This window comes from Berghia stephanieae, chromosome 7 (assembly GCF_034508935.2).
Source record: "Berghia stephanieae isolate SIO BIC M18660-M18661 chromosome 7, UCSD_Bste_1.3, whole genome shotgun sequence".
In the NCBI taxonomy this organism is placed as follows: domain Eukaryota; kingdom Metazoa; phylum Mollusca; class Gastropoda; order Nudibranchia; family Aeolidiidae; genus Berghia; species Berghia stephanieae.
The window spans coordinates 34,001,925-34,016,613 of record NC_088366.1 but is presented as its reverse complement, the minus strand read 5'-3'; the positions used below and the strand labels follow the sequence as shown (position 1 = coordinate 34,016,613).

The window sequence follows — 14,689 nt, the reverse complement described above, 5'->3', positions numbered from 1 at the left end:
TATTGTTCTATTATATATCTCGTAGTTGAGAGAGAGAGAGAGAGAGAGAGAGAGAGAGAGAGAGAGAGAGAAAGTGAGAGAGAGAGAGAGAAAGTGAGAGAGAGTGAGAGAGAGAGAGAGAGAGAGAGAGAGAGAGAGAGAGAGAGAGAGAGAGAGAGAGCTTTATGACGTTAGTTAAGTCGATTATGATTTTTATTTCTTCTTGATAAGTTGTTGTCTATGCGACTTTCTATTATAATTTGACGTGATTTGTTCTGTAGACTTTGTGAAATTGAAATTATGTCATTTACAATACTATTATCATTATTATTATTATTACTATTTAAAAAAAAATTATTATTATATTATTATTATTATTATTATTATTATTATTATTATATTATTATTATTATTATTATTATTATTATTATTATTATTATTATTATTATTATATTATTATTATTATTATTATTATTATTATCATTATTATTATTATTATTATTATTATTATTATTATTATTATATTATTATTATTATATATTTTATATTATATTATTTTATTATTATTATTATTATTATTATTATTATTATTATTATTATTATTATTATTATTATGATGATGATTATTATTATTATTATTATTATTATTATTATTATTATTATTATTATTATTATTATTATTACTACTATTATTATTAATATTACTACTAATATTAATGATAATAATGATAACAATGATAATGATAATAATAATACTAATAATAATAATAATGATAACAATTTTAATAATAATAATAATAATAATAATAATAATAATAATAATAATAATAATAATAATAATAATAATAATAATAATATTCAATATCATATATTATTATTATTATTATTATTATTATTATTATTATATTATTATTATTATTATTATTATTATTATTATTATTATTATTATTATTATCATTATTATCATTATTATTATTATTATTATTATTATTATTATTATTATTATTATTATTATTATTACGATTACTATTATTATTATTATTGTTATTATTATTATTATTATTATTATTATTATTATTATTATTATTATTATTATTATCATCATCATCATTATCATTATTATTATTATTATTGTTATCATCATCATCATCATCATCATAATCATCATCATCATCATTATCATCAGTATCATCATCATCATCATCATCATCATCATCATCATCATCATCATCATCATCATCATCATCATCGAATCATCATCATCATTATCATCATCATCGTCATCATCATCACCATCATCATCATCATCATAATCTTCATCTTCATCACTAATATTTGAACACAGATGACACTTGATCGTCTTAGAACTTGAAAAGAAAGCTGATATTTTGTTTGTTCTCCTAATCTCGTTCGGGTTATTTGACAAAAGACGTGTTGCAATCACGGTATTCCTATACATGATCATTATGATAACGATAACGATGATAATCACGACGATAATGTTGATAGTCCAATTAATCTACTTTCTGCTGCAATGGTATTGCCTGAGGTACAGTGGCATTCTCGATAATCTTGTGTATACAATATGGGAATCAAGACACGCTATACAAAGTACGCAATGACTTCATCTATGGAGGAAATATCTTATCAAGTGTGCATAACAATTTTCTCTAAAAAGGTTGATTATATTTAGTATGGACGTATGTAATTCGTTTTCCCATTTTTTGTCTATTAGTATGGAAAATTAGGTACAAATAGCCCTCGAATTGTGCAAATTAGAGCTGAAAGCATGAAAATTCTATAATTTAATTTATGGAATAGAACCAACCACTCTGAGGGCTTAGTATTAGTTGAGATACAAGTATTTTAAGATTGGAAAATTTGAAATGGACGACAAAAAATTCGTTCATTCCTATTGTGTTCAAATTCAAGGCTAGGTGACCTAAAGTTCTATTACGTCATCCTTGGATTCCCATTGGTGACTATGTTTAACGTTGAATCCCCCCCCCCCCCCCCCCCCCCCCCCCCTATTCCTTTCCCTAAACTTTCGATTCGCGAACTATCCAAATTCTTTAATCGTCAATCTTATTCAATTTGTTAATCATCATCATCATCATCATCATCACCATCATCATCATCATCATCATCTTAACATATCTCATTATTATGCTGGATTGTGTCAAGCTATTTACGTTTCGTTATTGACCGCACGGTGACAATGGGAGCATGTTCTATCTGCACTATTGTCATTGTTTAAGACACTGTTTGGTCACAATGTGCCTTCTCGTTCAGGTATGATTGAGTGTTTGACTAAAAGCCTCCGCGACTGTCCTATCTGTTATTGTTCAAAAATACCCTGTACTGATGCTTTATTTTGTATGACGTAGGTCTTATGTGCCATGGTTTTAAAGTTAGAGATGATGACCCCGAGCTTGATTAAAGCGTTTAGAAAAGGAGACTTCATTTTCTTACGTCCAAGTCACATTGCTGATTCGCCGAAGATTGGATATAATGATATCCTGATTAGATCATTTGTGCGGCTATGTGGTCTTGTAAAATGACACTCGCTTTAGGATCGGAAGGTCCTGGGTTCGAGCCTCGCGCTCGGCGCATAGTTGAGTCCATGGAAAAGGATCTTTACTCACATTCTCTAACCGTACTCAGGTGTAAAATGAGTACCTGGCCGTTAACAGTAGTGTCTTTTCCGAAAAATTGAAGTATCGCCTAACAGGCGGCATGTCCCGTCCTACATGTTAAATGTTGCTTTTGACCAGGGACCCCTTGTAAAGCGCTTTGATCACATTTTAGTGGATATTGCTCTATATAAAAGCTCTTTTTTTATCAGTTGACTCCGACATTATTGTACTGACTACATATTATTTCTATTTTTATTTGAATTACTTATGAATTGCTTATGGTACTGGCCGCAACGCACTCTCTCTCTCTCTCTCTCTCTCTCTCACTCTCTCTCTCTCTCTCTCTCTCTCTCTCTCTCTCTCTCTCTCTCTCTCTCCCTCTGTCCCTCTTTTATCTACTAGTTACAACACAAAATAACCATGAGATAGCTACCGTGAGTGGTTAACAATGTATTTAATTTGATAGAACGCACACTGTATTCTCGTGGTTATTTCCCTTGATGAAGTAATGCCAAATGGGGAAAGATAAAATTGCTAAAAACGCACTCTTATGTTGAATTGCCTGAGTGGCTCTATAGCAGGTGTCATTGATATGGATCTTAGCTACATGTATGCCATTTTTCATCCTTTCAATCTGAATTTGCACGGTTTTAGCCTCATTCCCCTCCCATATGGTACTTGTAAACAGTCTCAGCGTCGTTTTGATCTATATTCATTTGATTTTATACTCCCCATTCTTTATTGTGACAGGTATTTTCTTTAAATACGGAAAGATGGAGCTGTTTTTTTTTGTTTTGTTTTTCATTATTTTTTGTGGTGATGATAATGAAGAATGGTGAAGATGATGATGATGATGATGATAGTGATGATGATGATGATGATGATGATGATGATGATGATGATGATGATGATGATGATGATGATGATGATGATGATAGTTGTCGTAGTTGTGGTAAATGCAAGAATCCTTTTTTAAAATCGTCAATGAAGGCAATAGAAGTAGAAGGATTTACAGGAGATGGCAGGAAATACATTAAAAGGATTTTTGTTTTCAGTTTTGTAATGAAATAATGACTTTTATCGATAGGTATTATTCAAATACCATGAAACAGTTTGATGCATGAATGTCATACAAACACGATCATTAAGTCGCTAAGGCCGAAAACATACAATGCCTTACTCTGAAAAACACATATTTAAAATGTTGGCCAACAAATCTTGTCCTTCAAATATCAATGGATTAAAATGACCCTCATCTCGTCTAAAACGTCCAAACCGGGGTGTTCCGAGAAAGCCCCAGCTGGTTTTGGAAGTTTGGGCCAAGATTAAGGTCAATTTTATCAATCTGTACTTGAAGCAAGAGTTTTCCAACCAATTAAAAAAAATAAAAGTATGAAGCCGCCGTGGTTCCACAAGAGTAAATTATAATAATAAAACTACAATGAAAACCAGTATAGGTAAAAACACGGCCAAGACTTAACATTTATATATGCATTATTATGTATTATATTCTGTATTTGTTTTCAAAATCAACATTTTAATTGTAAACTGAAAAGAGATTGCTTCACTTTACTTTTTTGATCGCCCAAATGACGGGCAGTTGGGTTAGAATTTAACAATAATGAAAATAGCACTTTTAAAACAAAGAATAACTTTCATAACAATTAACTGGTGTTTCGCAGCATCAGCGAAAGAAATTTAAACAGTAACACGATTCGTAAACACTAATTAATGCATATCGTATTGATATTGTTTTTGACTGACGAAGGGAGTTGGAGTCCAAAACTATTCTTGTCTAGAAATGTCGTTCTTATTTTAAGCTGTTATATTCATTATTCTTCAATACGCTTACAGTTTATTGCTTCCATGTGCTAGCATTATACCTTAATAATAAGTTCAGGCTGAACTTTTATACTATCTAAAGTAAGTAATTAATATTGGGAAAAAATAACGCAAAGCGTCAGCACAAAGTGAATCTTTCCATTTATGTCGTAACAGATGCAACTTTTTACTAAGTGATCTGAAATTAAAATGAAAATAAATATGAACCTTTTGATAGAGCATCTCCATAGATTGACCATGCTCAATGCGTTTCACAATGATAATTTCACAGCAGGCCGTATATAAACCTTCAGAACCATTGGGCCCATGGAGTCGGAGTTTACCCCGGTTTCCATCGCGTGAAACGGACAATAGCAATTACATGCTATCCTTTGGATAGGACAATAGTCTATCCCTGAGTACTGTCTTCCAAATCTAACAGACTCAGCTACCCATTCACTGCTGAGTGGACAGGGGTGAGAAAGAATCTCGACTGCACCGGGATCGATCCTGGTGCCTTTGCGTGTGAAGCGAGTGCTCCACCAACTGAGCTATCGGGACTCCCAAGCAGGCCATATGGTACATAACATATCAACCTATCTCGAGGGAAGATCGAACTATAGACCTCTTGGATATCAGTCGATATGACAACTCATTTGTACAGGTGATGTCAACTTGATCTGACAAGTCTGATTTTAGAACTCAATTGCATAGATAACCTTCTTACCAATTATCAAATACCCCCAGGACATCCATATATCTTTTGAAGAGATAGGGCGAGTGGTGGTGGTGGTTGGGGGGGGGGTAGAATGGATGTCGCAATGTTTATCAAACTGAATCTTCCAGAAGATGTCAATGGATCATCATAATAATGTACAGCTATATACATTGTACATGCCATGGATGTCGCAATGTTTATCAAACTGAATCTTCCAGAAGATGTCAATGGATCATCATAATAATGTACATCTATATACAATGTACATGCCATTGTAGGCAGGGTTTGATTTCATCCTATTTGACATTATATCTTACGATGTTGATACTGTCCTTCAGAGACATTACGCTCATGGGGTCGGAGTTTATCCCTGTTTCTAAACGTGAGACGGACAATAGCAATTCCTTGTTATCATTTGGATAGGACGCTAGTCTATCGAAAAGTACTTTCCGCCAGACCTAACATCATCATCATCATCATCATCATCATCATCATCATCATCATCATCATCATCATCATCATCATCATCATCATCAACATCATTATCATTATCATCATCATCATCATCATCATCATCATCATCATCGTCGTCGTCGTCATCCTCCTCCTCCTCCTCCTCCTCTTCATCCTCATCATCATCATCATCATGATATTCATCATCAGCATTCTCGTCATCATCATCCTCATTCTCTTCGCCTCATCATCATCATCAGCGTGGTCGTCGTCGTTATCATCATAGCATTCTTTAGGACAATTAAAGTCACTATCTATTATGCTACACAGCCCAAAGTAATTCCGATGCTAAATAACTTATTTGTTCCTTTTCTTTTTCAGAAACTTCAGAGCCAAATCTGCTACCTCCAGTATTTTGAGTCTCAAAACGAAGTGAAAGAAAATAAATAATAACAACGAAAAACCAGATAAATTATTAAACCATAATTCAACTATGACCTCTTCAAACAAGGCACCTCGCATTGCTGCCGCCATCTACGCCACTGCTTGTTGTGTTCTGACGTTCAGTGTCGTTGTCTCCACCAGCATACACGCCTCTGGAGATGACGACTACGGGGATTTCAACAACGGCAACAACTTCACTATCACGTATCACGTGCTAGATGACGAGGACTTTAACGGGACTTCTGATTGGTTCTACGGATTCACTGCCTCTCCTCCGGATGAAGATGGCGATAATTATAACACCTATGACATCATCGGTAGCGACAAAAAGAAAAGTGAAAATTCAAACAAGAATAAGAATAAAAAACCCGAATTTCAACCGGAAGTTGATGTTGTGGCTCAGTTTTTGGAAAAAGTGGAGGAATACAACCAGAATAAACAGAATTGTAAACCCGGGACACAGCATAATCTAGGCGAGGGAGTAATCAAGCAATACGGCTTGAAAACATTCAAAGCACAAGCTTTGGTCGCTGTCAATAGGGCCAATTTACTCACTCGATTATGGTACAATGCGTCACAGGAAGTGCTTAATAACGAGTATGTTCTGTTTGCGCAGGTCAGGAATTTGGTCGAGGGTGACCCAGAAATATTCGCTGCCGGAAATTGCTACGACGTCGGAGAGTTCAAGGATTATTTCTTGTTCTGTCCTTTTGCCTATCGCCTTGAGGACGGCCGTATCAATGTCAAGGATTTGTCACTGGAATACCCTTACGACACGAACACGTCTGAATTTTTTGAGAGTGCAAGGCAGCATGCAGCCAACTTAACCAACTTTGAATTCACACATGGTAAGTCAGAAACTTATGATTTTTATCAAACTGAGTGGGAATGACTTGCTTCTAGCAGCATTTTTTATAATATAATATTACGGGCAAAAATGTATATTTGATAAAATTCCTTTGGGGGTGGGGGGGGGGGTATAAAAGAATGTTTTAAAAAAGTAGGAAAGAATGAGAATGAAAATTGAAAGAAAGAGTGACAGAAAGGGGCAAAGAGGCTGAGAGGACATGATAACAAGGGGTAGCAGAGAAATTGGAGTCCGTTGAGAGAGGAGTTGTTGTTCATTATGTCTGAGATCAACAGATGAAGGTGGAGGAAACTTGCAAGGAGTGATCGAATTTCAAATTAGCTTTAAAGATTACATTTTGAATGTAAAACCAGGGATATTACGACCATTGATGAATTCATTAGACTTCTGTGAGGCATTACTGGAGGATTCATAAATAGAAATGCTTGTCTCTTGGTCCTCTCATTCAGTCCTCCCCCCCCCCCTCCCACCCACACGTTTATTCATCGGGTCTTCTACCCAGGCTTGTCATTCAACAGGAAGCTTGAATATCTGGTATTTATGTATCTTTGTGACCCACCGTCTTAAAATGGTATTCTGGTCGGGGTGATTTAAATACTAAGGAATTAAATCACAGTATAAAAATATGACACTTTGACTATATTTCTATGGTTTATTAAGGACAGTGGGGATAGTGTAATAAAGTGGCATCAACTCAATCTCACATTTGTGACCCATATCTCAAAAAGGTATTATGTCGGGATGATGCAGGTGATGGAAATTGAATTGATAGCCACAGATATGAAGCTTGAGCTTGATTTCTATTCGCTATGGTGGAGAATAGAGAAAGTTTCTTCATCTTCATCGTCATTGCCTTTTTCACCTATTAACAAACAGTTATGAGTGGGCGAGTTGACCGATGTCACCATTTTTGATGTTTGAATAGTTAACCGTCTCTAATGATATTATTGGAATCTAGTTAAACCAACAACTCTTAGAAAGATGTCCTTTTACAAGCCAACAATTGGATTATTACACAAACAGTTTAAACATTGAAAGAGCTACAAAGAGAGAGAGAGAGAGAGGGAGAGAGAGAGAGAGAGAAAGAGAGAGAGAGAGAGAGATAGAGAGAGAGAGAGAGAGAGAGAGAGAGAGAGAAAAGGAAAAACAAGATAATTAAAGATAAAAGTATAAGCTAAAATTTGAGAGAAATTGGAGTGATGGTGTAAGAACAAAGATCCTCATCTCCCTTTTAAAAGATCCAACTACAAAAACTGAAATAGTGACAGAGACATGAATACTTTTTGAACAAGATGTCGTCCTTGCCTTTTTTGGCCAAAAAGATGGGTATTCTTCCCCACTCGCTGATCTTCTTGTGGCCTCCATTCACCTCAGCTGCAACCAGCAAGGAGTCATCGATTCTAGATTCTAGAAAAACGAAGAAAAAATGTCAGCTCTTTGAATCTCGATCCAGTACAGCGTTGTAGTTTATTATTTACTGACATTAAATCTTACTTTTTTTTTACCAAGAGAGCAGTGAGAAGCGAATTGACTCGGGCTATGTGGTCTTGTTTTATGACACACGTCTTCGGAGGGAAGTCAAGGGTTCGAGTCCTGCTCTAAGCGGCTATAGATGAATCCTGGGGAAAGGCCCTTTGTTCACATTCTGCAACCGTACTCCAGTGTAAAATGAGTACCTGGCCGTTCTATGTGGGGAAAAAAGTACTATCGCCTAACAGACATCATGTCTCGTCCTTCATGCTAAGTGTTGTTGTTGCTGGCTGCGGACCCCTTGTAAAGAGCTTTGAGCACGTTTATTGTATGTTTCAGCAAGTCATATGCAGAGCAAAATCACAAAATGGTCTCTTGTAAATATTTATTGTTGTAGGTTCCTTTAAATAGTAAGGCACTCTAAAGGTCCTTGCATCAATCTCTCACGAAATGAATAGATAGAGATTTAGATAGTTATAGATATCGATAGGTACGTAGATAGGTGGTTAGATAGATTGAGCGCAGCGAGGTCAACCAGAAGAGAGAGAGAGAGAGAGAGAGAGAGAGAGAGAGAGAGAGAGAGAGAGGGAGAGATAGAGAGAGAGCGTTTGAAAAAGCGTGTGTGTTATGCATGCATGTAATACATTTTACGATTAATATAGGAGTATCAAACATATGGGGAGGTGGGTAAGAAAAATCGAAAGTGAGAAGAAGGAGATCAGTGAGAGGGATAAAACACAGTTATATATAGAAAACATAGATATGACAATGGCACAACGTCAACTTAACAAAATAATTTATGATGGTGCCACAATGACCATGAATCTTCTTCTTCTAGGTTCCATGCCTGGTCCAGGCTTCGGATACTGCATGAATTATCTCTCTCCATTCCTCCCTGTCTCTTGCTTTTTCAAACAGCTCTTGGATTTTTAGGTTGGTGAAGCCCTTCAGTTGGTCTATGAGTGTTTTTCTTTGTCTCCCCCGGGCGCGTTTACCAGGTATTTTTCCACAACTTTCCAGGTATTCATTCTTATCTTTCCTTACTATGTGTCCGAAAAAGGATAGTTGTCGATCCGCAATTAAGGGCATTAGTTTCCTTTGTTGGTATGTTTGTTTTAGCACTTCTTCGTTCGTTTTTTTGTGCAGTATACGATATTCTCTGCATCCTTCTCAAACACCACATTTCAAAAGCTTCAATGTTCTTTTGTGTTTCTGCATTTGTAGTCCAGCTTTCGCATCCGTATAACAAGATTGGCCACACGTAGCACTTCAAGACTCGGAATCTAATCCCGAACGACATCTGTTTGTTTTTCAAAATGTTTCCGAGGTCCATGAAGGCCTGTTTGGCTTGAGTTATTCTTGCTCGTATGTCTCGGTTACACCTTCCATCTGTTGTCACTATTGAACCTAGGTATTTAAAACTTTCTACGTTGGTAAGTTGCTCGCCGTGAATCGTTATATTGCAGGTGTTGTTGTTTTCGGGGTTTTTCTGTATTACCATGCATTCCGTTTTGGTGATATTCACTTCCATTCCCTTGGCTTCACTATCTACTATCACTTTGTCAACAATCTTTTGAAGTTGGATTTCTGATGTTGCAACGTGTACCGTATCGTCTGCGTATCTTATATTATTTATGTTGTGACCTCCTACTTTTATTCCCTCCATATTAGTTATGCCCCTCATGATTGTTTCTTGGTATAGATTAAACAGATCTGGTGAGGCAACACACCCTTGACGGACTCCTTTCTTAATAGGAATGGAATTTCCTGTAGAGTTTCCGATTTTGATAGATGCCTGCTGGGTGTAGTATAATGTTTGCATGAGTCTGAAGTCTTTCTCATCAGCGCCATTGGAGTGCAGTTGTTTTAGTATTTCTTCGTGGCGTACTCTATCAAAAGCTTTTTTGTAGTCGACAAAACAGAGGTATAGTGGGGTCTGAACCTGTATAGCTCTTTCACTTAAAACACGGAGGAGGTATATTGAGTTCCTTGTCCCTCTGTCAGGACCATGAATAGCACTTATATAAACATTTGCAGGGATACGGCTGAAAAGGGCATGCCTTTATGATCTATTTTCTGATTTATACTGATCAATAAATTCATAAATCTTAATACACTTTATAAATATGGATGACATGCATGAATGTGGGCTTAATGAAGCGTGGCTATATGGCAAATTCCTGTCGTTGATTTAGAACATATTTCAACCCATCCCTTATCAAGGTCTTTCGTTTTAATATACAGCTTTTGCTTTCAGTCTCCTCCTCCTCCTCCTCCTCCTCCTCCTCCTCCTCCTCCTCCTCCTCCTCCTCCTCCTCCTCCTCCTCCTCCTCCTCCTCATCCTCATCATCATAATCATCATCATCATCATCATCATCATCATCTTCTTCTTCTTCTATTACTACTACTACTACTACTACTACTACTACTACTACTACTACTACTACTACTACTACTACTGCTACTACTGCTACTACTACTACTACTACTACTACTTCTACTACTACTACTACTACTACTACTACTACTACTACTACTACTACTACTACTACTACTGCTGCTGCTAATACTTCGGCTTCTGCAACCATTTAACACTTCTAATGTATCATACTTTGCCATTCAGCATCCCATGAATAACATCTTCACATCCCTCCCTATTGCAAGTATCTTCAGTACTCTGAACCCAATCGACTGTAGTGGAAATCACCTATAATCTTGATCAATACAGGGGTTATCAAGCCCATTAGTCCATCCAAACAACTACTAATTTTATTCTTCTTCCCGGTAAGCCCAACTTATCTAGACCACTCGATACTGGTAGATGTTCCTTATCTGCTTTTCACGCTGCTATGACCAACCAATACAGCAGGAATGATAAACGCTAGCGTACTCTTACAAAACACATATTTCATTCTTTAAAAAAACATTGGAAAGTAAACGTTTACTTAAAACTCGAGGTATTAGAATTACCCTCAACTTGTTAAGATATTTTAAAACTCAGACGATTACCTGATTTGATACATTCTGACAATTTGATGTTAATGCTAATCGATCAATATTTACGTAAATATTTTCTGGCCAAAGTGAAAAAGTTAAAAAACCCAAAGACTTTTGCAAATTAACGTCCATATAAAGGACATACCAATCTTGTTCCAGCTATACTGCCATTCTCTGGAGAAAAAAAAACGATATTAAGAATTTTGTCAGCAAAGTCGTCCTTCAAATATCGATCGATTTAAACGACCCTTAACTTGGCAAAAACTCTCAAACCTGGGACTTCGCGTGTCCCAGGTTTGAGAGTCTTTGCCAAGCTAATGGTAATTTAAATCGATCGATATTTGAAGGACGAGTTTTCTGGCCAAATTTTCAAATATGTTTTTTCCACCAGAGTACGGCAGTATAAATGTTGATTTTATGACGACATATATCGTCCCAGACCAGAGGTTTATGACTCTTACCTCCATTATAGGCACTCACCATCATGTATTCTTATTAGACATGGTAAAGATAACATCCCCCATTTACAATATCATATATAAATATTTTTATATAGTCACTGATTTGATCGGAAATAACATTTTGAACTCTTTTCGGCTAAATGGAATGAAGAATATCGCCCATGTCTTTACTTTATTTCATGTCAAGTGATGACAATTCTGATTTGTGACTAAAAATATGCCATAGTGTCTCAAAACTGTATTTTTAGGAGATATTTAGATATGGAAAACTGAAATTGGGGTCAATAATATGAAAATTGGGTAAAAATTGTACAGGGTTTCCCTGATAAAGAATCAAAATGGCTTTGGGTCAAGTTTTGGATAGAAAATATCCGGCTTGTTCCAAAACTTTAGAAAACCATCTAAGTTTTTATTTTATTTTATTTTATTTTATTTTATTTTTTTTATTTGGGGGGGGGGGGGTGTATAATGATCCATTGTCTTTACGTCCATCAAAAGTAAAGTCAGGTAAAAACAGGATGTACAGATTTTTTGAGTATATTTGTTGCATATATTTAGCTTTTGAGCTATTTTTATATAGCGCAAGATCCACTAAACGTGTTCAAAGCGCTTTACAATGGATCCCTGGCCAACAGCAACACTTACCATGTAGAACAAGACGCCTCTTAGGCAATATTACAATTTTCCGGACAGAGACAGCACTATTAACGACCACGTAGTTATTTTACGGTGAGATATATGAGTAAAGAGCCTTCTCCAAAGACTCAACTATGCGAGGAGCGAGGCTCGAACCCAGACAGAGCCTTCTGATCCGAAAGCGAGTATCATACCACAAGATCACATATTACCCCATGCATAAGCGACCAGCTATAACTGAAAGTAACATAATATTCATTTGAACCTATGTTTGCTTGACTTAACCGCATTCTTCCACCAATACTCCGTAGCATTCCTAAACAGCGCATTCGTGATTGCGTTGATGTAAGATATATAAAGACTTTCTTGTTATAATAAATTATGCTAATTCCAAATCACCTATCCGAACCCGTACCAAAAACAATCACAGCTGGCTGTATACGAAGTGTGGAGTTCACTGCCTCGAGTGTTGATAGGAACGACCTACCCCCATGCTCATTGCATTTGTTCAATAAACAGAAAGAGCCTTGACCGATCAATAAGGTCCATTTGTGACTAATGGAGATATCCTGATTTCATTAGAGAGCAATTTATTGCTCCAGGTGGTCAAACGTTTCAAAATTACCAACCAAGCTACTTTCCATGCTGGGTGGTCTCGATAGCTCAAACTGTAAAGTATACATAAGCAAACGTATAAAAAAAAGGAATGTGAGCTTTTATTTAGAGCAGTATCCACTGAGGGTGTCCCGATGGCTCAGTGGGTAGAGTACTCGTTCCACAGGCAAAGGGGTGAGATTGATCCCGGATGAAGATTCCCCCACCCTGTCCACCCAGCACTTATTGGGTACATATATCTGATAGATCTGGTGGAAAGTACTTTGCGATAGAGTAGCGTTCTATCCAAAACCAGCATTTACTATTGTCCTTTTTATGCTCTAAACGTGAAAAATTAGGGAGCAAAATTAATTTAAACAATCAGTCATCATTCAATGGGATATATCATGTCGTGATCAGCCAGGTGACGAAAAGTGAATTTGACTATCAGAACTATGAACATTTAGTTTGCTACCCTTTAAGGAACTGTGCGTATATAGCCTAAACAAATACCATTAGTCTTACTTTATTGCCGACATGTCCTACCATCTAAATGGCATTGTGTTGGATGATGATGAAGATAAAGATGAAGATGATGATGATGATGATGATGATGATGTTGATGACGACGACGATGATGATGATGATGATGATGATGATGATGATGATGATGATGATGATGATGATGATGATGATGATGATGATGATGATGATGATGATGATGATGATATGAAAATTTTGATGACGACGACGACGGTGATGAATGCTAGTAAAATGAAATGAGTACGTGGACTGCACCAAACCTAACAATGAAGAATGTCCTCTTTAGAAGATATAAACAAAAACAACTTAATCAGGATTATTTGACTTACTCCCCTTGGCAATCTGAGTTATCGACCCTGATCTGTTGTGGTATCGGACGCCACCTGGTGTTGAATACGTCACGGAGATGGCCGTGATAATGGCTAAACGAATTAGAGCCTTGCCATACAGTGCCGACGGTCTGGTAGGGATGGATTGGGGTCCTCTGGACATTGACTGACCGGCGTATTAAACCGGACTAGGGGGGATGAACCAGAAAGACCCCAATAACTGCTTGGGTGTTTGGTTCAATATATCTTATGGAGGCTTTCTGTTTTGGTTTTCTTATTTGAAATCTGTGATGGATTGATTGGGATTGCCGGGGCGTCAAACAGATAGGCTGTAACTGTTTCTTTCCAAAAAAACTATGATATTTACGTTTCACATTGATTGTAACATTACAGTGGCGGTCCGAGTTCCTTAGACTATAGAGATACTACATGACTCCGTTGTGCGCTTTTATGGTCTTGTGAAATGAGACTCGCTTTCGGGCCGTAAGTCCTCGGTTCGAATCCCTCTCAGGGTGGTTGTGCAACGTTGAACCCTGGAAAATGATATTTTCTCACATTCTCTCAACTCCGTCAGGTGTATGATAAATTGGCCTGGCCGGTAACAGCGTTGTATCTATGAAAATAAAATTGTGATGGGGACCTTATTGACGTGGTCACATCTTGTCCCACAAACTCAATGTTGCTGTTAACTGGGAACCTCTTGTAACGGACTTTGAACACATTTCAATCGAACATTTAGA

The 14,689-nt window shown here is 36.6% G+C and overlaps 1 protein-coding gene across 4 annotated transcripts in view; it reads left to right on the top strand.

Annotated features, from left to right (window-relative positions):
• LOC144977130 (metabotropic glycine receptor-like) overlaps positions 1-14,689 on the top strand; it is a 424,917-nt gene that overhangs the window by 210,331 nt on the left and 199,897 nt on the right. For all 4 annotated transcript variants that reach the window (XR_013646243.1, XM_078921968.1, XM_078921969.1 and 1 more), the window contains one exon: positions 5,989-6,899. Coding sequence is in view for 3 of the 4 variants with exons in the window: in XM_078921968.1 (XP_078778094.1) it covers positions 6,101-6,899 (799 nt within the window). In the remaining variant the exon portion in view is untranslated. The remainder of the gene's footprint in view (positions 1-5,988; positions 6,900-14,689) is intronic.